The sequence below is a fragment of the Vidua macroura genome, chromosome 4, assembly GCF_024509145.1.
Source record: "Vidua macroura isolate BioBank_ID:100142 chromosome 4, ASM2450914v1, whole genome shotgun sequence".
In the NCBI taxonomy this organism is placed as follows: domain Eukaryota; kingdom Metazoa; phylum Chordata; class Aves; order Passeriformes; family Viduidae; genus Vidua; species Vidua macroura.
The window spans coordinates 13534175-13558472 of NC_071574.1; the positions used below are offsets into that span (position 1 = coordinate 13534175).

General features: G+C 39.8%; 2 protein-coding genes across 3 annotated transcripts; one reads left to right on the top strand and one right to left on the bottom strand.

Moving 5' to 3' along the window:
* Positions 1–151: 151 nt before the first annotated feature.
* MFSD8 (major facilitator superfamily domain containing 8) lies at positions 152–9850 on the top strand. Its single transcript, XM_053975663.1, has 12 exons — positions 152–266; positions 1295–1380; positions 2320–2363; positions 3365–3605; positions 3914–4027; positions 4635–4779; positions 5387–5445; positions 6147–6255; positions 6738–6872; positions 7247–7350; positions 7450–7709; positions 8426–9850. The coding sequence occupies exons 1-12, from the start codon at positions 163–165 to the stop codon at positions 8639–8641; spliced, it is 1617 nt and encodes a 538-aa protein (XP_053831638.1). The 5' UTR covers positions 152–162; the 3' UTR covers positions 8642–9850.
* A 1004-nt stretch (positions 9851–10854) lies between these two features.
* Positions 10855–22960, bottom strand: PLK4 (polo like kinase 4). Of its 2 annotated transcripts, none has more exons than XM_053975662.1 (16): positions 22798–22960; positions 22211–22306; positions 21659–21754; positions 21436–21550; positions 19526–20555; positions 17897–17997; positions 16300–16691; positions 15769–15873; positions 15274–15376; positions 14673–14822; positions 14163–14293; positions 13687–13778; positions 13329–13467; positions 12388–12528; positions 11410–11516; positions 10855–11018 (listed from the first exon to the last, which is right to left on the bottom strand). In XM_053975662.1, exons 1-16 carry the CDS (start codon positions 22825–22827, stop codon positions 10919–10921), a joined length of 2928 nt encoding a protein of 975 aa, XP_053831637.1. In that variant the 5' UTR covers positions 22828–22960; the 3' UTR covers positions 10855–10918. The 2 variants fall into 2 exon arrangements, with proteins under 2 accessions (XP_053831637.1, XP_053831635.1); XM_053975660.1 differs by lacking the exon at positions 22798–22960 and adding an exon at positions 22454–22692.
* Positions 22961–24298: the final 1338 nt, after the last annotated feature.

Consider the following 24298-nt stretch of genomic DNA (forward strand, 5'->3'; position numbering starts at 1 on the left):
AGGCGGCCGGATCCGCCCCGCCCCGCCCCTCCGCGGCGCGCGCGCCGCTCGGTCCCGGCCGGTAGCGCCCCCCAGCGGCGGGCGGGCGGTAGCGCGTGCCGTCGGGCGCCCCCTGGCGGCGTGCGTGAGGCGGGCGCGGGCGGGGCCCGGCGCTGCGGGGCCATGGCGGCCGCGGGCTCCGCTCCGGAGGCGCGTCCCGAAGGGCGGGAGCCCCTGCTGGGGTCCGCGGGGGCCCCGGCGGATGAGGACGAGGAGGAGGAGAGCAGGTAGGGGCTGGTTCCGCGGTGAGGCGGCGCCAGGAGGTGGGGCGCCGCCGCCGCGGGTGAGCCCAGGAGCCGCCCGTGGGTGCCGGGTCCTTCCCCGCCCCTCACGGGGAGCCCGAGCCCGGCGGCGCTGCCCGGCCGGGGGTCCCGCCCGAGCCGCTGTCCGCAGCGCTCCGGAGCCCGTGTGTCGGACCGTCCCGGGCCCGGCTGCGGGAGCGGGCCGGGGGCCGCTTCCCTCTGCAGGAAAACACAAAGCCACTCGCTTGGGAAGTTCCTAAAAAACGCCAAATAGGATTAATGTGGGGCAGAAGTCTGGGTGTTTAACAGCAGCTTTCATGTGTGGGCAGCTGTTCGTAGCTTGAGGCTTTTTTCCCCCTTCTGACAGCAAAACGAATGTTTTGAACTTAAAATCGCAGATATGCCTAAGTCTAGGTACGACTTGCATAAACAGCGTTTGTAAACTATGTTTGGGCATCTGAGTCTGCATCATCTGAACAGATATTACTTTGTAACTTAGTTGGTAACTTCTATTTTAATTTTTTTTTTTTCAGCCCTTGCAAACTACAGCAGTATCTTTTACACACAACTTTTACGTTGTATGTTGTTCCTTTTCTCATCATAAAAACAGACTGGCTGTAGCTTTTAGTCAAATCAAGAGTTGTTCACGCTTGAGGTTCTTTTAAGGTTACAGCTGTGAGGGGTTTAAAGCTTTTGTATGATCTGTGATGCTCCAAAATGTCTATACAAAGAGTTTGCAGAATTTAAGACCTCCCTAGATCACGATCTCTCTGTATGACATTTGGTGTGTGATAGCATTTCTGTTATTTTGTTTGATTTGTCAATCTAGTATTTTTCCAGTGAAAAATAAACTCTTTATAGTCTTTGCTGAGCGGAAATCCACTCCTGCTTAGCAAGTTACACAACTGTATTGAGAGGTTGGTGAAAAAATGTTTTCAGTGTCATGTGGGAGCAACTAGAAGAGGATCTGATAATAATTTCTTTCTCCCTCTTGCTTTTTGTTTTAAAACCAGGGATGTTGTGGAATCACAGGAGCATTATAAGAGCAGGTGGCGATCCATCTGGATCATGTACCTGACAATGTTTCTCAGTAGTGTAGGTGAGTAAATGCATGTGGAATTCAATGTTTAATTAATATACTTTGGTTTGAAAATGACAGGGCTTTCTGAATTCCAACTACAGAGCTTCTTTAATGCTACTGTTCTAACCTCAAAAAAGGTGCATTGTTTGATTCCTCAAAAGAGAATGTATGAATCTAGCAAATCAAGCAGAAAGTTACATCTGGTGAGATAAGTAATAAAACTGGTTTTACACAAAGTGATGGATTATATAAGTCTGTGGGTTATGACTCCCTAATACTTTGGTAGTGGCAAAAGGTAGTGGCAAGGAAAGGATATAGAACAAAACAAAGGTTGCACTTTTATCATCCGGAGTGAAACTTCTAGGGAATGAAAACAGTAATAACCTGGAGTTCTTAAGAGGTAAGATCTTTATGGGAATGTATGTTGTCTATTTCAAAACATGTATCAAAACTTGTTTTATCCTACTGGACTTTGCATCTCCATTGCAGGACAAATTGAAATTTTATTCCTAAATAATTCCCCAACAGAAACAAGAATGCTGTTGATTTTTGACCTGTGATGATTTTCTGTGGGCCTGGAAATTATCTTGAATTTGATAGGATACTTCAGTAACTCTTTTTTTTTTCTTTGATTAATTAAAATCTCTTTGACTAATCAATACAGATATGTCAGTATATCAAGAAATTATTTTTACTTTGGGGACCTTGTTTTCTTTCTATTGGGAGGATAACATAGGAGTTTTTTTGTTTAGTGTGTATGCACCTACAAAATGGTCTTTTGAAAATAGTTCCTCCTGATAGGAGGAATTACCACTCCTTAAAAAAAGCAGGAAATGCACAGGTTTATACTATAATACATTTAGAAGCAAAAGAATGAACTTGTAATAACTGTTTCAGGAAAGAAAATTACTGACAAAAATGGCAAATAAAATAACTTCATTTTTTACTGTGTTACAGGATTCTCAATTGTAATTATGTCTGTGTGGCCATATCTCCAAAAGGTTTGTAAATATGGGGTGTTTTTTAAATTATTAAGAACAGAAAACTCCTGCTCAGAAATTAGGTAATAAAAAACCTGGCATTGTATTTAGGAAAAGAAAAAGTAGAGGGAGGTGTGTGGCTTTAAGAGACTTTTATTCTGCCATCCACTTAGACAGCTTTTATTATTTCTTGCAAAAGCTGTCAGGTTTTTTCCTGAATTGATAAAGGTACATCATAATCCTGAAATGTTTGGTTTTCCGATATCATGATTTCGTGGGCAGCAAATCAGTAGAAGTCTTGTTATTAAAACATAGTCGACAAGACTTGTCTGCGTTTTGAACAAAACAAAACAAAAAAACAAAAAAAAAAAAAGAAAAAAAAAAAAAGAGGAAACTGAAGGTAAAGGTAGAAGTTGCTTTGTAAATGTCACATTGTTGCACATAGATCTTGGTATTTCTAACAGGGGACAGCCATTGTTACTGCATAGTGATTTTAGTTTAATTGGGGGTTTTTCACCTCTTAGATCTTATTAGTGCCCCTGGAACCATAGAAGGCAGTTTCAAATGCAAATTTGGAAGAGTATAACCTGGGCAGGGACCTAGAGGTGTCATTGAAAGTGAGGCTGATGCTGAACTCTTGTAGAAGACAAGAAAATGCACTGCCAGCCTTGTAAATCAGGACAGATTCAGGCATGTGCAGAGGCAGTGGAAGTGACTCCTTGCTCCTGGCAAGGAAGATGCCTGCTATGCTGCTGAGTTCTGTCTCTAGCCCAGAACATCAGCAGTGCTGTACAAAAACTCCTGGAGTTTGTTGCAAGTGAGCTTCCAGACTTGGAAGCAAAGCAGATTTTATTGGTTTGGTGCATTGCTGGAGAGAGTGAGCCAGGGTTTATTACCCATGTCAGAGAAAGCATGACAGTACAGGTCCTTGGTGTCCCAGGTACTAATTCTAAAAGGGTGTTGTTGATAATATAAAACACTCCAGTGCTTTACCCACAGATCTGACTCATGTGTTCCTGCAGATTGATCCGACAGCGGATGCGAGTTTCTTGGGCTGGATTATAGCTTCATATAGCATTGGCCAAATGGTTGCCTCTCCCCTCTTTGGCCTGTGGTCCAACTACAGGCCCAGGAGAGAGCCTCTGGTCATTTCCACTGCTATTTCAGTAGCTGCTAATTGTCTCTATGCCTACGTCCACGTGCCCCATTCCCACAACAAGTACTACATGCTGACTGCCCGTGCTCTCGTGGGGTTTGGAGCAGGTAAACACAGCAGGACTTATATTTCTGAAAATTATTACATTCTGTGTCTCATGTAAGATTGTTAACGTTAAGTTTTAATACCAGATTTACCATTATGTGAATGAGAACTTAATACTTAACAAAGCAAAGGGTTGGCCCATAGTGGTTTGTAACAAAATTGTGCAATTGTGTAAAAATACTGGAGGGTGTTCTGGCTTTATTATCTTGCAAAATAAGAAACAAACCCCTAAAATAAATGTCACTCAACAGTTTAACAATATGAACTTGATATTTACATGAACACTTGCTTGGTTTCGGGTTTTTTAAAGGAAATGTGGCTGTAGTTCGATCTTATATTGCGGGTGCCACTTCTCTGATGGAAAGAACGAGTGCCATGGCCAATACCAGTGCCTGCCAAGCAGTTGGCTTCATATTAGGACCAGGTAGAGCTAATCTTCTTTCCTCACTTCTCTTCTTAGGTTGAAATTGGGCATTGGAAATAGGAATTCTCAGCAGCTGTATGCAGGGGATTTTAAGGCATAGTTTGTCAGTGATATCACAATTGAATAAATGGGATCCACTAATCTGTATTTCTGTAAGTCAATATAAATGAAACATTCTTGTCCAATTGCTCTGCACCAATTTAAAATTTAATTTAAACCTCCCCCTACTGCATCTTTTCTCTCCAGTTTGCCCTTAGCACAAGGGATAATCCAGTCCCAGCACCAAGATTTTCCACTAGGAGCAAGAGGAAAAAAGAGTAAATTGTCTGTCTGCTAAGAAAATTAACCATTGGTACACTCAGAATTCAATTCTATAAGTGTCATGATGCTGTTTATACTGTTTATTTTATGTAATCATGTACTTTCCTGCCTAGCTGAGATCCCACTGGTATCCATTTTGTTTATTTAGAATAGGATTCTCAAAATATAAAAGGTTGGACAGGCGTAATACTTAAATTTTCCTTGGCAGTTAGAACAACTTCTCATATGTGTTCTAATGTTTTCTTAATGATTCTCAAGATTTTCACAGTACAATGATGTTTTTAAGTTTTTCAGACATGTTTTACACTTATTGGAGAAGAAGGAGTTACGTGGAAATTTCTTTGTCTTCAGCTGAACATGTACACAGCACCAGTTTTATTTGGAGCTCTCTTAGGAGTTATTAATATTATTCTCATCTTTGCCATATTCAGGTAATCGAGTTAAAAAAACCTTATAAATACCTTACCTTGTTTTTGTGGGTGACTTGTAGCAAATAATACACTGCTCAGTAGGAGGAGTAATAAACCTGCTAAAACTATAAGTTGTTATTAACTTTTGAGTGTTTCTACCTTCTTTAATACAGGTATTTTTCTGATACTCATAAATGAATCTTGGTGATGTTATGCTTAGAATGTAAACTGATTTTAAAAGTTAAAGATATTAGACTATTAGGCTTGATATAATTTTAGTGTTGGTAGTTGCTGCCCATGTTTTTTCTCTAAGGAGAAATAAGGTTGACTTGTCTGTAGGGATCTTATTGTCTGTGTCTTTCCTTTAAGATTCTCAGGGGGCATTTTTATTCATTATCCCACTGATGCAGATGCATATGGATATATGATATTCTCCCACTAGAATATTTTCTTTCTTGAAAGGAAATTAGTTCACTGCAGTCAGGTGTCAGCTTTGTAGAAGATATTTAATGGAGCTGCATATAATTATCCTATAGATTATACCATTTACAATTATTTTAATAGAAACTTGACTCAATAGTATATCAAGTAAATATGTGTATTAATGCAAATAGTTCTAAATTTCTAGGGAGCATCGAGTGGATGACACAGGACGGCAGTACAAAAGTATTAATTCTGATGGAGAAGGTACCAGTGTTTCCTTGAAAACTTACTGTGTGATTATAATTTTGAAGTACTCTCTTATTACATAGAAGCATTTGGAAGTATTCTAAAGTTTGATGCACTGAGTAGTTGATGTGGAAAATAGGCTACATCTCTCCCTAGAGATTTCCACAAACTAATGGGCTATATCATTAGCAGCCACCTAAATTTTACATTAATTAAATGATACATTTACATTAATTTTACATTAATTAAATGATACATTTAACTGCAATTTCTCCAGAAATTGCTTCATTTGTCATGTTGTGCCCATAGTGCTGTCTGGTAGCAAAGAAGGAAAAAAAATTGTATGGATCCTTCGATATTTTTACCCTGAGAATTCTGCTGTGTAATTTTGACCTTTGAAGAGAATGTTTTGGTTTCCATTGTTCAGATGTTTCAAGAAGTTTGCTTATTTTGCTGTCACTCAGGACTCATTGGGAAAACAGACCATGTAACCAGTTTGGAAATAATTTTCTCTAATTGACAGCAGAATTGAAATTTCAACAACTCCATTTTGATGTAAAAACTTTATAATTTGAGTGTCAAAGTATAACTGCCAAGCTGCCCACCACCTTGCATGCTAAATATTTGGAAGACTAAAGCAATCATTGCTGTTTGTAATTTGTGACAGTATAAGAAAAAGCTCAGTGTGCAGTTCAGGTAATTCTTTTGTGTTGCTGCAGGAAGTGATGTTCTGGATCAGAACACAGAAGGAAGCATCGACCACATTGCTGTGGTAGCACTCAACGTTCTCTTCTTTGTCATCCTGTTTGTGTTTGCTGTCTTTGAAACGTAAGTTTGTCTATTTTCTCTCAAAATATTCAGACATGTAGAGTAATTAGAGTGGGGGTGCATGTAAAGGCTTTTCTGTTCCACTCGTCTTCCTAACTTCCTAGGTAGAAGTCCAAAACCATAGGCAATCAAGCTGATGTGTACTGATAATGTATCAAAGATCAGTAATAACTAAGGTAATGAATTAAAGGTCAGCAATAAGTAAAGATATGTACAGTTTGTGGTATAGAAAACATTAATGTAGAAGCTTTTGAATGGAGGCCAATCCATATCCTCAACTTTTTAAGTATTCAAAAAAAAAAAGCTTAACTTGGGCTGGTTTTCACTCCATCTTCTTTTCTGTCAGAACTGTCAGAAATAGATTCATGATGCTTCAGAGTATGGCTGGTGTAGTGCATTGATGTTTGGGATGATGTATGTATGGACACTAATGTATGGAAGAAGCTTTTTATGATTAGTGTATTTTTGTTCTGTCATTTCAGTATAGCTACTCCACTGACAATGGATATGTATTCCTGGACCAGGAAAGAGGCTGTTTTTTATAATGGAATAATCCTTAGCATGATTGGCATTGAATCAGTTATTGTTTTCATGGTGGTTAAAACACTATCAAAAAAGTAAGTTTTTGGGATTTTGTTTTTTATGTTGGCTAAATTTGAAAAGCTTTATGGGAAGGCCAAATCTCTTACTCAAGTCTTTTTCTTGGTAATGAGTCTGGGTTTACTATGACAATTAAATACTTCCAGTTTTGTCACAGACTTGATGTTGTGGTTGTTCTTTATTCTGTTAAAATGACCCCCTCTTATTTGACTGTCTTTTACTCTTGAATCACAAGAAAAGCTGGTTTTAAGTTATTGTGATTTTGTAACTTTTCTTGCTGGTGTTTTGGTCAGATATTATTTCCACAAACTAATGGGCTATATCATTAGCAGCCACCTAAATTTTACATTAATTAAATGATACATTTAACTGCAATTTCATTGTTCGGTAGGACTGGTGAGCGTGCCATACTCCATGCAGGCTTACTGATTGTCTTGGTTGGATTCTTTATCTTACTGCCTTGGGGGAAGAAACTACCAAATATCCAGTGGCAAGGTATAGTTCAAGTCTTTACTAGACCATCTTTGTAGTGTTCTTTTGAAAGCCTTTCATTGCACTTTTGTTCTAAATGATATGAATAACTTATTTTTACAGAAATAAAGAACAACTCCATTCCCAGAACAGCCCCCAGTGAAATGTTAGCGCCTTTCTGGAGTTTGCCAGAGCTGCAGCTGCCATCCAACCACACAGCAGAACCCGTGGGCTGCCCTGTCACACAGTCCTGGTGCCTGAATACTCCCATGATCTACCTGGCCCAGTACATCAGCTCTGATGTGCTCATAGGCTTGGGCTATCCTGTTTGTAATGTCATGTCCTACACTTTATACTCAAAAGTCCTAGGACCAAAGCCTCAGGTAAGCACCATCCCTAATCGGTTTATTTCATTTGCTCTGCAAGACTCACACTCTCTATATTAGAATGAGGGGTCTAGTTAAAATTCCTTTTGTCATCAGCCAAATAAGTGTGTTTTAAGCAGGGCAGAACTTTGCAGGAGCTCCAATCTTTTTCAAAATCCAAGGCAAGTCACTAGGGGAACTAGTTGAAAGCAAGGCTTGTGCTATTTATGCAAATCTTACAACACGAAAATTTCATGACTGTTCTGGCAGAGTTCTTTTTGTAACTACCAATTACATATTTGGAATACGAGCATGGAATAATGTTTCCTACTAAGTTTAATGTATAAAGACTACAAATGCTACTAGACCCCCAGTATGGGCAATTTTTAGTAGTGAAACACTATAGCAAACTTACATTATTGCTTAACAAAAATATTTATTCCCCTTTTGCCCATTTTTTTTCCTGTTATATTTTGGTGAAAGAGACTTAATGCTTTGAGCTAGAACACGTTTTGTTAGAAAGCAGTAGAGTACCTATGAGTGGAGCTTTGGAATTAAAGCTTGGAGAGGCTGAGCAGTACTCTTGGAAACAAAGTAATCAGTGTTTTAATGACTTAAGAAAGATAAGTGGTTGTTTAAATACTTCTAAATTTTCTAGTTAGGCTAGTGGGTTGGAATTAATGGCAAGCTAAATAATGCCTGTGTCACTTACATAAGCTTTTGATCTGCTGTAGGGTGTCTACATGGGATGGTTGACTGCCTCTGGAAGTGGAGCACGGATCCTTGGGCCTGTTTTTGTGAGCCAAATCTACACTCACCTGGGGCCACGCTGGGCATTCAGCTTGATCTGTGGAGTAGTTGTAGTCTCTCTCCTACTCTTGGAGATAGTATACAAGAGACTAATTGCATTTTCTGTCAGATATGGGAGGATGCAGGAAGAGACTTGTTAAATAAGTATTAAAAAAAAAAAAAAAACCAAACAGTAAAACCAAGCAGAAGTAATGCTTAGTTTGTTACTGCTTTTGAATGAGGAGTACCTAACCACTGACCTTGTTGGCTGTGTGCTAACAACTGTACACCTGTACTTACATGTTGACAGAACATTTAACTTGGTCATACCCCAATACCTGGTTACCCCTGCTGCAGTTGGCTTCTGTGTCCTGATTTTCTGGCAGCAGAGGAAGGAATGTGATGGGTCAGAGCAATACCATGGCACATTTGAAGTGTGTACAGTTTATATGATGTACCTATGCACTGAGTGCAGCTGTGAAGGTCACAAGTTATGTGCATCCTTTCCAGAAAGAAGTAAAAGAAATATTATCTTGATTCTGTGAATCAGGATTAGTACTCTTTTGTAACTACAAGATTAGTTGAGCTGCATGCACTTTGTATGGAGACACCAGTACTTGAGCAAACCTTCTGATGTTGGGTTTGTTCGCTTGTAAGCACTGGTTAATACAGACATCTGGTTCTGGAACCTGTTACATCTCCTCCAGGATTCCAAATGACAGGAGACAGAAACATAGAGGAAGCTAGGTGCCCTCCACGCAGGAAGTTGATGTGGGATTTGGGTCTTTAATTGATCAAGAGCCATTGAAAATCAGTTTCAGCAGCTGTTACTTGAACTGTGGTGAACCAAATGTGCAATTTTCCTTCTACTGTTTTGCTGAATGCCTTTTTGTAGCAAGAAGGATAACCTGCAGCTTTTCTTAACTACAAGAAAAAAAGTCTAAGCACAATAGTTTACACTTTTGTGCTTGGTGAGAATGAATGCACTGTGCTGAGCAGTGGTGGTTAATGAAATGGAAGAAAACTGGCTCCTTGGTGTTCACTGTTATTTGCAGATTTCTGTTTTTTCTGATATTAGGGTACAAGAAACAGAAATTTACACTGTTTTAGTAATTCAGGCTTTATTTTAAAAAGTGAGACTAATTTTCCTTCATAATGGGGCCTAAGCTCATCTGTACGGGTTTGTTTAGCTGTTTTAATGCTAATGGGGGAAAAAAACCTCCGGAGTAACTCTAATATGAGGTTGTGGCTGCTGTCTAATGTCACTACTATTTGAATTTAATAAATGTAATTATTATTCCTATGTACTCAATTGTTCAAACACTAAGAGACTACTGAAGTAAAAGATGATTTTTCCAATACTGACTGAAGGGGATACAGAAGTTTTATTCTCATGGGCTTTCCTGGTAAAGAATCACAAAATTTTGTGAAGGACTGAACTTCTATAAGCTAATTCATAGTAAGTGCTACTTGTATATTGTTCTTGATGTTCCTAGTGCCAAATTCTTTATTTGCAAGCTATTTCCTTGATTTGGACATGACAAAGCAACCTAAGTTCAGTCTTTTAAACAGCATCTGAACAAGGAGAACTGGCTTGAATCAGTTCAGCTGAACTGTGCTTGCACACAGCCAGCACCAGCTCCTCTGAAACTCTTCATCCTCCCCCCTCCAACATGATTTTGGATTCCACTCCATTTAAGATCTTTTCCTGCCTAATAAGGAAGTCATAGAGTATTTAAGTACAGATACAAGCACCGTCAGGAGTGTTAGCACACTTGAAGCCAAATGCTTAGGAGAAAAGGTACCGTTAATGCTACTTCAGTTGCTGTAAGTATTACTCAATGTGCAAAACAAGATAAAACCATGTGAAGTTATTAACTCTTCTCCTTTAACCACTACTTGACCATGAAACAAATAAATAGATCCAGACAATTACCACTGCATTTATTTTTTTTTTTGTATAACATGGTTGTGCAGGGAAGTTTTAAGCTGCTGCTACAAAAAATAAAAACAGACTTATAAAACATATACATATTTACATATATTACTTGTAAGACATAAAAATATAAGTTATTTACAAATACAAATACTTGAACAGCACAGATGCATTTTCCTTGATTGTTGGCACTGAATGAGCAGTGGAGTAAGAAAAAAAATACAACAGATTCAGATTATTTCCAAAGACTTAACACGGTCAAGAACTAAGTTCCTCAAAGTTTTGCTTGAGCAAGTTTATCCATCACTTTAATGAAAAGTATGTTTTGTATGATACTTCACACACAATTTGCTACACATAAAGAGAGTAACCCTCCCCTTCCTAACTTTTTATCAGATTTTGGAAGAATCTCTGTGTAAGCTGAGTAAGATCAGTCACTTTACTGGGAAGTCAGTGAGTGAGTTTATTAAGCTCTTGTGCCATGACACGCGGTTTTCTTTAATCAGTGAGGACCAGCTGGATTGGTAAACATTACAAGAATAGAAGACAGACAGTGCAGCTTCTCTTTGATGTATTCTGGCAACTTATCATCTTCTCCATACCTAGAGTGGCAAGGCAGCACAGAAAGATTGAGATGCTTAAATAATTTGTTTTATTTCATTACAATATAGTTATTTCAAAACACTACTTTCCTCAACCTCCCTGTTTTTAATACTACACATGAATAGCGTCTGTACTCTGGAGACCCAAGTAGATGCATTCCTAGCTTGTTTTAGTCATTTTTTATCCAGATAACAAATTAATATTTATTTGTTATCAGCTGGCTATGGGTGCTTCTCTTTATTTAATAAGCTTACATAAGTTAACCAAATGTGAAGCAATGGCAATGCTAAGGTTTAAAATTTACAAACCAAAGTCAGTAGCAGCTATGAAGTTATCTGATGTACAACAGCCTTGTATTGAGTTACCTGGATATGGCAGGTACGGACTCACCTGGTTGTCTGGCCATCTGGAGATGTGTAAGTGATGGAAGAGACACCTGCTTGGGCTACCAGCTGGGATCCATCATTGAACTGAACCCATACTGCTCCACTGGTCAGCTGATGAGAAGTTACATTGTGGTTTGAGCATATAAAAATACAAAATTACAAACCTAGATCTTTCCTAATAATGGAAGCTGAAAGCTTTTCAAAATTGCTGAAGGGACTTACATATTTTGGTCAGTCTTTTAAAGATAAAGATTGCATGGATATTACTTTGGAGGAAGTAGGCTCATGCTGACTTCCTCAGGTTTCAGATGCTTGGCTTTAGTTATCCTTATCATTGTCAGATAAATAAAGAATTACCTTTAGCTTAACCACTCCTAAAGAAATTTTATGAAGGGCCAAACTCTAAAAAGAGGCCCATTTGTGAGAGTTCACAGCTATACACAATTTAAACTTGATATATATCAAGAGAACTTCTTCTGTTAGGACAGGAAGCTTACTTTATCTGGATAGCCAAGAACAATGTTTTAAACCTAAAGCTTATCCAACAGAAAAGCGGAGGGAAGATGGCTTTGCAAGAAAACAGCTTTTCCTGCTGTAGAGGAAGACATTTCTCTTGTACAGATCTGGTATGTAGCTATTAAAAACTTTGTCATGACACCTTTTCATTGGTGAACAGAGAAGTTAAACAGTTTCAGTTTTTTACTAGAGTCAAATTTAAATTACAAAGGACACTGAAACTGGCAATAACAGCCACAGGAAAACTGTGGTAACTGAGATAATGAACTATTATTTTGGTTTCTTCTACTTATGAAGTTCACCATGGTTTTTATCTAAGATACTTATTTAAAAGTATCTTTCCGCATACAAATTTTCGACTTAAGCTGTAGTGCACAACCAAATGATTCCTCACAAATCAAGTTTAAAGTTAATGACTTATTAGTAGGAAAAAGAATAGACATGCCTCCTTTATTAAATTTCTCACCTGAGAAGCCCAACCAACATTTTTCACAAAAACAGATTTGACAAGTTGGGCTGAATTTGGACTGCATTCCATTTGATGAACAGAGGAGCAGGTCTTTTCAACAGTGTTAGTCAGAAACGTAGGCTTTTCACAGGGCACCACCTAAAACCCAGAGATGCACAGAATTAACTGCCTTGGCATTAATCCTCCCGATGAGCTGTAGTGGTCAGTTGCCACCTGTTCATGTATACAAACAGATTTACCCTCTATGCTTCATTTAACAGCATTACAGTATAAAAGCCCCACAGGGACGCAACTTTTTTGTTGTCAGTTCATCTTAGTCAGGTGGAAATGGCCAGATTCTGTACTAGGGACACGAACTACACCACCAAACAGATGCAGATCCTACAAATGTAGATTGATGTATATTCAACAAAGCTCACAATATAAACTCAGTGTGCCAAGACCCCAGTATAATTCAGTCAGCTGAGGAAGTTTTATGAGGAACCAAAGCTTGGTGGGCTTTTAAACAAACCAGATGAAATTGCTCACAAAGCCTTACTGGCTACACATACATTCTCACCCTTTTTTTATATGCACACTAACACTTGATTATTTCAGAACAACAACAAGTGCCAATACCCTTTGTAACACCATTTGTTATACAGCACTGAGGGTACATCAGAGCTCTCAAACTAAAGACTGCGCTGTCTAACACAAGTAAGCAATTTTCAAACTCTGCTCCCAGGAGGCATTTGTGGTAAAGTTTCAGAGTATTCTGATTTTTCAGATGCTCTTAAATCCAGATATCAAAAGTTAGTTGAAATCAAAGCTAACATTTCTAGTCAGTATGCTCACAAACGGCTAATAAAAGCCTATGCCCATACAGATGTAATTCCATTAATTCAAGTAAAACAGCAATATGGGAGACTGCTCTCCATGGTACTTCCTTCTGTACTTACAGGAGCAGAGTTTGGAGTCTGAACTGGAGTAGAACTGGCAGCTTGATTTCTATCCAATGCCACAACTTCTTTTGAATAGTTCATCTTGTCCAACAGTGGAGGTGTTACATCCTGTGGCGATTCAGTATTACCAGGTTTTCTGGAAAAATAATGGGGAAAAGGTCTGTCCAAAAGGGATTAAAGAAACAAGTGAGGAGACATAACTCTTCCTTCATTTTACCATGGACTGTCCAAAGCACTTGATGGGAGGAGTCTTCTGCAGAACTGTTTTTCAGTTCAAATACATAAGTATTCAATAAATATTCAGTAAGTACATAAATATCCAAATACACCAGTGTTTTGAACTGAAAGATATTACCTTCCAACAATTATTGGAAAAAATGGAGCACTTCCACTCCTTTTCTCTTCTTCCAAAACAGCACATTCCAGTGCAAGGCATATACGATGTCCCTGAAATGAGGAGTTTATTAAAGTTTTAAATTGAGAGTTGCATAACTATTTCATACACATTTAGTGTGGCAAGTAAGCCCACCCAAGGAAATTTCAACAGTACGAATTTTTCAAGTTGTATAAAGCAGCTTCATCTGTTGTGTTTAATCCTTGCACCAGACAGGCAAACCTGCTTTACACACTAGTAAGAATTTCCCCTCAGTCTTGCTTGTGAGGGATTGTAACCATTATCTCTACTCTGATATTTGCTCTTCCAGAAAACACCATCCTCCCTCCTTAATAGAGTAATGAAAGATGTGGAAAGCAACACAAGAAGCACATTTGTGAAAGGAAAGCTGAATTTTCAGGAACTTGCTTGGAAAAGGTCTGTGTAAAACACCTTACCTCATTTGCATGATCCATATAAGCCTGGATTTCCTTCTTCAACCCTGCTTCGCTTTCTCCTTTCAAAGTGAAGGATTTCCCTGACTTTTCAATCACACGAGTTATACCAGCTGTCTTATGGATCTTTGCTCCTGCAAGAAAATGTGAACACTTTCAGTGTGAGCTGTATAAAGTAACAATTAAACCACGGAAGGCTTGGAGCAGGGACATGCCTCTTAGTAAGCAGGTTAACTATCAAAGGTAGATGTAAAGAAAAGCTCATGAATAAAACCAAAGTATAATTCAAAAAACACTTCTGCAACATGTACTTCCTAAAGAAAATATCAATAAGGAATTAAAGAATCAACTAATCTACAAGTGCTAAAATAAAGGCAGGGTGTCCAAAAAACTGCTTATAGTGCCCTGTTTTCTTCTAAATGGAGTGGTGGTTGTTTAGTGTTAGGTAATATTTTAGTGCAGCCCTAAAATAATGATTTAGCTATTTGAATAACTGCAAAAATGAATACATACCATCATAGAAACAAATTTCAACATCTGCAGGGGGTGAATTTTCCATCAACATGCACTTGGCATATCTTGTATAAAAGGTCACTTTGGGGGTTTTTGTTCTCACCAACTGCACAAACTTAGCTGCATACTGGTATTTTTTCCAGTACTTTTCTAAAAACAAAAATTTTAAAAAATTTAGAATTTAGCAGATTGAACACTGTGCACCAGCTTGAAGAGAAGTAATTTAAATTATGTATTTGATAGCTGAAAGTTGTGAGTAGTATTTAAGTACTTGACAGGCATGTTTAGAGAAACTGACTTATTTCCACCAACAGCTCCTGGTATGAATGAGGAAAAGATTACAAGAGTTTTAATTTTAGTACACTACATTGTAAAGGGGAGACTCCTTAAAGCTTTCATATAAAAGGAATCAAAACCCGTGGGTTACACTTCCTTGTGAAGTTTCAAAACGTTTTCCAGTTAAACTGTAGTTTGAATCTAATTCTGAAAGGAGTTTTACTTCACAGTTATCTGAAAAGTAATAGATCAAAGCTATAAAGTCGCAAGATTCACTTAAAATATCACATTAATCATTGTAATTTTTAAGTAAATTTCAAGTTACCTGGCAAGTTGTCAAAATTATATGTGCAGATGCCTTCAGGAGGAGGAGGAGGTCTGTCATCAAGAAGGAAACCTCTTCCTTCATTTGGATGATAAACTGCAATCTACAAGAAGGGAACAAAAATTGTGTGTAGTTACAACTTACTACAGCACTCTGCACTTTTAACCGGTATGGAAATACCTCACATTTTAATTAATTACTATGATTTACCAGGAAAGCTCCATTCCTCTAAGCAATTATTTAACAGCAGCACACTTTCACCAATACTTCACCTATTCCAAAAGTCAAGTCCAATTTTTATTCTGAAATAATTGCTTTCTCCCTATATGTATATGGCTTTATTATGGAGGGGCAGAGTTTACAGCTGTGCATATATAAACAGTGGATTTCAAAAGGAATAATCACTTAAAAAGAAAAAAACAGCTCTGAATGAACTCCAAGCACTTCATGTGAAGAAGTGCTTCACAACAGTGAAGAAATCAAAAATATACTCACCACATTTCCATCACAAGATATTCTGAGAACTTCTTTCACAAGTTCCTGTGAGCGGTGTTCTTTCAGAAACTCCATACATACTTCCCCAGTATCTAGAATGCTCACCTAAAATATATTAAATATGAAGTTAAACAAAAAGACCTTTACTTTCTGCAAAAGGTTGTTTTCTTTTTTTTTCCACAAATGCTTTAATAAATGCACTTGAAATTGATAACTGCTTCTTACAGTTGCTTTTGTTATTAGTGTTATTTTTTTAAAGCAGAGCACTTCAAGATGACTGAAGGGTATCAGCCTGGTAACTAAGGTTGAGGCTTCTTAAGTGACAAATCAAACACAGACAGGTCTACTCTATTATGCTTTAATTATTCTCTATACAAAAGCTAAGATGCATCTTACTACTATGATTTTAAATTAAACTATTCTAGAATGAGTTTCCTAAAAACATGTATTTCTATTTTACCAAATGATTTTTAAGAGACAGTCACCATATTAAGCACTTCCATTGTTCCCATTTTTAGAACTGATACTTACCACTGCATTTTTGGTTTTTTGCCTGATGGGTTTCAGCCTGTGAGCAGTGAGAGGTGACACAACACTTCGCAGTGTAGCTTTCTGGTGTGCTGATGGTTCTTGGCCACAAGTTTGGTTTTGCTCTGGAGTCGACCAAAGGCCACATGTCATTCTGGAGTTCAGCCAAAGGCCAGGCTGAATTTTCTCATTTTTGCAGAGAACTCCAGGGATGCATTGCTTTGGGTTTCTCTGGTTTAAAGACTGTGGACAGTCACCAGATGCACCGTGATTCCTTATATCTTTCAAGGTGTTCCATGCATTCCTTGGTGCATCCTGCTGCACATCCAGGTGGTACCGAAAACCCCCCTGTGCGTTACTCTTGCCAGTCAGGTCTGCAGGTGGTCCCAGAGGATCTGAAAGCACCACAAAGGGACGTTGCAGATTCAAAGAGTCATAGCCAGATGGAAAAAATTCTAGTATAGCTTTAAAAGCTTTTCAAGGGATTGTCTTAGAAGGCTTATTTAAGGGAAGAATGGGATTTCTTTAATCCTCAATCCAAATCATCATGATTTTTAGAACCATCAATACCAATGCTAGCAAAATTCCAGTGCTACTTAAAATAAGCTGTTCCTACATTTCAGTTATGATGGCCTTCAGTTTTCATACATCACATAATTTTTAAGAATAATTTATAAACAAAACACTAAGACTTCAAATAGATTCTTACACAAGAATTAGTTTAATCTGTTGAAAAACAGCTTATTTACCATTCAGTTAACCACTAGTAGCAAATTCCATAAAAGTTCCAGTTTATCTAGTGTTATACCATCTACCAGAGGTTTTAGTACTCAAAATCTGAAATGCATACTCCGAATCCCTTGTTTTCTTTTTAAAATCCTTGTATTTATTTCTTTCAAACACCTGTTTTTATGTTTAACCTTCCTATAACTCCTTTTCTAGTTTTGATATTTAAGCCCTTGATCAACTTTCACCTCACCCACATCACTATTGTGCTCCTTCTGCTGTGTGGCTGAACAGTTGAGAAGGGACCAAAAATTAAATAGGATTATTCAGACCATATGTTCTCTGATTCCAATTCCCTGTAGACAGGAAGGGAAGGAGTCCAGTAATATCAAACCAAAAAAGGCCAGAATGGATTTATGGTTTATTCTTATGATTAAATTACTTTATTTGCAAACAATGTCATATGATGCAGAACAAAGAACACCTTCCCTTCTGTGTCTTTGTCCTTTCCTCCACCTATCCTTCTGCAGCCTTATTATCTTTCTCATTCACTGAGGTCCCATCTTCTCTTATTTAGTTGTAATTGCACAACTAAATTAACAGGGCTTTCAACTCACCTGCAAATATTTTGTCATATATTTACTATGACATATTTACACAACTGAGTAATTATATCAGGGTCTAAAATTCTGGTTTCCTCTTTGTTTTGGGTTTTTTTTTGCTAAAATAGTACTAGGAAATAATAAGCTTGTTTTAGGAAACTATGTAATCAAATTCAATGTACAAAGAAATAAAAGAAGAATAGAAAATCCCACTGAAACTATTACAAGTCTCTAACTTGACTGCAAAAATACAAAAGTGATGAGTAACACACCATTTGTTTGCATGCTTCCAAGCCACTGCTGCATTGTCTCAGCCTGGGACTTCTGCTCTAACAAACCAACCTGGGGTTTCACTGGGCACAGATAATTTGAGCTACAAAATAAAAGTTACACACGTTATCAAGATTGCATCAAAGACACTTGCACAACAAAAGTTAAAATGCTACAGCTGCAGAAACCACAACACTTAGAACATTTAGGAAATGCAGGTGGCATTTTGTAGCTCTAGAACATGCTTCTTTTTCATGGGGTAAAGACTAAGAAAATGAAATAGTTTCCAAATTGAAGGAAAAGTTATGATAATGCTGCCAGCAGTAGCTGTTCTTACATCTAGCTCTTAATTCACAGCCTTGGAGAAGACCCAGTGATGACATGAGACCCTTGATCCCTGTGTATGTCACGCAGCATAAAAAACATGCAGCTGAAAGATGTCAATCCTACCACCCAAAATTATTTGAGTTTGTATAAAATACAATCAAACCCAAAAATTAAAAGGATTTTTTACCAGCTTTTTAGATGATGACATATATATAGCCATAAGTGAACTCAAGATATAATCCATATGTTGAAGGATAAAGAATATACACAAAACCTGTTACTGCAGAGTCACTGATCTGTTGTAATTTCACACTAAGCTCCTGTGAGGTTTTTTATCTCCATAGCCTAAACCTATGTGCACTTCCTTGTAGTGATGATGACTACTTGACCATTGGCAAGGGCTCATGTATCACCAAAACCACCCCAAACCCAAAGAATATAAAGCATCTAATTCAAGTCTTAGGACTTGCATTTAAGATTGCTGTGCAAGCTAACTACAGGTATAAGAGGCTTTCCTATAATCAATTATATAAAAAAAAAGTTGTAACCATTAAGTTAATCCCCATACTCACATTAATATTGTTTCATGTTTACATTCAGCATGGCTTTGTGAAGTCATGGGGAACAAAAGCAAGCATTACAGTAACATTTGTATAAATTTTCGATTTATCAAACATTTCTCAAACTAGAAAGAATGCACATGCCCACTGAACTTTGCTTATGTCAAACACCTGAGAACAGTCAAGAAAAAACTTCTTACTCCATTTACTTTTTTTTTCAGGGAAAAGTGCTTGTTTGTCTTTTCCTTGAATTGATTTGCAAAGAGAAAACAGGAAATGATACCAGTTCTTAATGTGGCAAGAAATGCAGGAATTAAGATATGGAAGTCCTTATATTAAATCAGAAAATTATTCTTTTGATACTGTGCTCATGGAAAGTCTATAGAAAGAAGCCAGGATTTTCACAAAGAAGTTACAGATAAATACAGGACTCAATTTCAGAAAATTATCTATGATTGGCACTTTCCTTCTGGCACACCATCTTTATAATCTATTGCCTAATCCTTACTAAATTTTTGTTTTATCCTCTCTAAGCATAAGAAAAAATCACCTCAAGAGATCAGCAAGTAAAAATGTTGATAATTGCATTTTGAATGCCTTCTTCCCTCATCAGTCTCTTTTACAAAGAACAATTAGTAAGGCTCTCTACAATTACTGTGGGGAAAGAAATAATCAACTTTCTGAAGTGGAAAGAAGACAATAAAGGAGCTCTAAATTTCATCTGAATAAAAAACTGATTCTTACTGTGGTTGATCTTTTACAGGTGGGGATATCTGCTCTTCAAAAGAGCCAGAAGTACTAGAAGTCTTCTTAAATATTTCTCCTATATCAGTATAGCTGTTGGCAGGTGAAAAGTATTCTGTGTTCTCCCTTGTTCCTATTTTAGGCTTGGAAAGCACTTCCAAAGAGTGACATCGATCCATGATGTTGGATATGCCTTGAGTCTGGCTGTGGGATGTGCCGGACCTGTCTGAGGAGTGGGCTCTTCGGAGGTAGCGGGAATGTGGCCTCTCCTCAGCAGGCTGTGTGGTTCTTCCCCTGCCATTTACTCCACCTTCCTTTCCCTGAATTCCCCACTGTCGGAAAGAACCACTTCCCTCTCCCAATGAATTATTACTGGAATTCTTGTTTGCAGGAAAAAAAGTGATTTTATTTGGGAGTGGCTGTCCAACTAACAGCTTCTTCTTTTCCTTCAAGCTACCACTGGTACTGATGCTGGAAGAGCCCATGAAGGTTGTAGAGATGGTGGCATTTCCACTGTCCATAGAATCTTCTGAGGTTCCCAGATCTCTGCTCCGTGCAGAGCTACCCCTGGACATAAAAGGGTGATCCAAGACTGAGGAAAGACTCAAGCGATCTGCGGGGTTTTTGCGCAGTAACCTGTGAATGAGGTCCTGTGCCTCTCTCGACAAGAAGGCTGGCATTTCATAGTCTGCCAGCACCACTTTATTCAGCGTGTTCCTGACCGTGTCCGTGTCAAAAGGTGGCTTGCCAATGAGAAGAGTGTAAAACATACAGCCCAGAGACCACACGTCAGACTCCAGCCCGTGCGGGCTCCTCGTGGCTATCTCCGGAGAAATGTAATTCGGAGTCCCACACATGGTGTAATGCTTCTCATGAGGCATCTTCAGCTGAGTCGCCAACCCAAAATCAGCAATCTTGACATTCATGTTACTGGTGAGTAAGATATTGGAGAGGGTGAGGTCCCGGTGCAATATTCCGTGGGAATGGAGGTACAGCATACCTGTGATAATCTGGTGCAAGAAGTGTCGTGCTGTCAAAACAAAACCAGATGTTGCATCTTATATTTGAAATCATAGCTGTGAAGATAACTCAGCTTCAAGTCTGTTACTTGTCTTGCTTCTATTTTTTCTTACATGGCTGTTTAGGTGTCAGAATAGTGAAACTGGAATTAAGTTTCTGCTTTCTACTTTAAGCAAAATGGCACAACTTTGATCTAAGTTCATGAAAACTTATCTAACACAGGAAACAGGATTGGAAGTATTTTCAATTGGCCCAAACTTTCTAAAATTAGGTTTTTAAGAATTAAAGCTAAACTGCTCATCACTTTTGGGAACAGATACAAGTTAAACTAATGATGCCTTTATAACAATACCCCATTAATCCAGTCCTGTGGCATGGGTCCCAAAAAATCCCTATCTATAGCACTATCATGGAATTAAATTAGAAACTGATAGAGAAGCAGGCAAACTGGAAGAACTGAGCAAGAGGTGAGCAGTGAGGTGAGTCTGGAAGCAGTAAAGGCAGAAGTCGACAATTTTCCTGTTCTTCTTTCCTCTTCCCAGTCTTGACCCACACATTTCAACAGAATTTTAAATACAAAGGTAAGCTCTACTTTCTCTCTGTCTCTGCCCTCTAAGATCACCATCTTTTTATACTCCAAATAGCACAAACAAATATATATAAAAATGCAAGTGAATATATATATACACATATATACATACATATATATATATATATATATGCAAGTGGGGACAGTAATAATCAATCTCTAGATTATCACCTACCACAAGATTTTAAGGTATAGAAACTGTGATGGCAAGTTTTAAACACTCTTCCTCTAGAATTCAATATTTATTGAGTGAGCTAAAACCATTAATGCAGAGGGCTCCACAGACCAAAAAAAATCTCACCTTCATCTTCTGAAAAGGGTTTCTTTCTGTTCTTTATGTATCTGCTCATTTCACCATTGTGACATATCTCAAGTATCAAGTACACGTAGTTGCTATCTTCAAAATAGTTATAAAGCTGGAAAAAAAAACAAGGAAAAAATGAAATTCCATTTTGTAGACTATGCAGCAAGTCATAGTACTTGCTGTATATACATGCCCTCTTTACAAACCTCACAATTCTTACCTCAAGTATAGATGGATGCTTCAGCTGACAATGTATTTTCACCTCATTCTGAACTCTCTGTACCATTCCAACTTTGTGCATGGCTTTTTTGTCTATCTGTAAGTGGATCACAGCATAACTTAGATGTTCAGTGCATGTTTGCCTGACAATTTTTAAGCAAATGCAAGTTTTCACATAGTTTGACTTAATATATTCTTTTAATGAACAAGTGTAATACATAACTGGAGGAACACCACAACTGAAAGCAGTCAAGCGTTAACATTATCAATACTAATACTTACTAATATTTTTTCTGAAATACTTCAGCAGAGAAACCTAAATCTCATTTTGTTACGTAGATAGGCTAAATATAGTGAACACTAAAAAGCATTTCTATTAGTTACTAAGTCTGTTTGGTCGTGGTGCATCTTTCAGGATCGAGTTGCAATCTTAATGTCCGTTATTTACAAACATTCAACCCAAACACCAGTGCCCAACTGCATAACCTCAACCTGTTGCAACTTTGTATTTGGTCTCTAGGGAAACGGATAGTTCCTCGGCCGGCTGCCTTACCATTTTGATGGCCACTTCCAGGCCGGTTTTCAGGGATACTGCTCTGTAGACCCCTGCGAAGGAGCCCTTCCCCAGGAGGTTCCCCACCTTGAAATCCTGCAAGACGAACAAACCAGCCTCGTTAGCCTGGGGCTCTGTCATTCAGGCTCCGCAGCGGCTCTCCCGATGCGGACTCTCCCACCAGCGGTGGGGAGCCCACGCACGCCCGAGATCCGGGCAAACCCCGAAGCGGTCCGGGGGTACCTGGACGGAGCTCTCCGGGGCCCGGCGGCGGGGCCCGGCAGGGCCGCACAGCCACCCCCGCCGCATCCTCCTGCCGGCACCGCAGTGGCGCTGGCGCTGCCCGGGGCGGCGCGGCCGGACCGCCTTCCCGCCGCATCTCCCGCCGCGGCTCCCAGGACGCGGGATACACCCGCCCCAGCTGCCATGGCAGCGGCCGCGGAGCCGCCGCTCTCCGCAAACACGTGGGGACGGGGCGAAGGCGCGGGAGGAATCGCGCTCCCACGAACACCCCCCGGGAGCGGGACGAGCCCGCGCCCGGCCCCTCCGCGCCCCGCGGCCGCGACGGGAGGGGCTGCGCGCCGCACCTCTATCCTCTCGCCGATGCAGGTCGCCATGGCGCCGGCCGTTCTCCCTCGGGTCCCGCTACCGGTCACGCCGAGAGCCTGGGGCGCGGCTGCCCATTAGGGCGCCCCGGGCCGCCCGCCCCGGCACAGCGCCGCTCGCTCCCGGGCCCGGGGGCGGCCGCTCCGCGCCCCCCCCGCCGACATTTTGAAAAGTCGCGCCGTTACCACCCGGCCCCGCCCCGCCCCGGGACGAGGCTGCGTCTGACGCAAGCGCGTCACGCAGCGGCGCGCGCGCGCGGCCCTCGCGGCCGGGCCGGGAGGAGGAGCTGCCGCGCGTGCGCGGGGCGGGGCGGGGCGAGCCCGGACAGCCGTTAAGGCGCGTGCGCTGTGAGGGGCGCCTCAGGCCGGGCTGTCCCGGGGTCGGGGGGTCCTGGGACGTTGGGGCGTTTGTCTGGAGCTCGTCTGGCCGTGAACCCCGCTGCCAGGGGCACGGACACACCCCCTAGATCAGGTTACCCCACCTGGCTTGGAATTGGAATTGGTTTAGGCTGGGGAAAGGATTTTTATTTTTATTAGTTTATGTTTGTTTATTATTTATTCTATTTGTTTATTTCTTCTGAATTATCCCGCCTCATAAGCGTCTTGCTGGCTCCTTTTGTACCAGGGGAATGCTCCCGAAGTTTTCGCTACGGCAGACATCCAGGATGCAAGGAGGAGGTGGAGTGATTTAGCTCTTCAGCGTCTCCAGTGTTTGCCCGCTTGTGGCTGTAAACTCGAGCAATTCCCCCACGACCTGCCAAGTTTCATTGTTAAAATAAAATAGAGAGGTGGCTTGTAATCAAGCTGCACTTGCTCCTTCATGCACTCATTAATGGGTGTAAAATGGATTGTGGATAAATGTTTGTGTCAGTCTCTGAGAGTCCTTACAGATAAACCAGGAGCTGTGTGAGTGATTAAATAGACCCAGTTTGTGAAGCTGCGGAACATTAACAGTCATCACTGGCTGGAGTAACTAGGGTGGTAGATTAGTAAAAAAGATACTTTAATTTCAAGGCTAGATTATGTACCTGAAGAGTGATGAAGGTGCACCTCCACTGATTGTCCAGCCTGCAACATGCAGTGAAATGATGCTTTCCTCTGTCTCGTTAAAAAGGAACTCGAATCACTCTTCTGTTGCTGGGTTGCATTTATGACTGCAGGGGTCAGCATCTGCTGCGAGCAGAGCTTGTGAGACGAACCAACGATGTAACAAATCCTTTGCTAACACTTTTTATCAGAGAGCACAAATACCTAATCTTGTTCTCAAGGCTTAAGCATTGAAAGAAATGCTATCATAAAGTCTTCTTCAAAGAGTTTTAAGAGAGTTAGAGAGTAAAAGGACTATCTTAAAATAGGGCATGCAGGCCTTCCTTCATCTTTATTGCATGACCAAAATGTAAAGATTTAGGACTTAACTTCATCAAGTGGAGAAGTCTGATTGGCAACAAAAGTAAAAAGGAACTGAGTAGGAAGGATTTTAAAA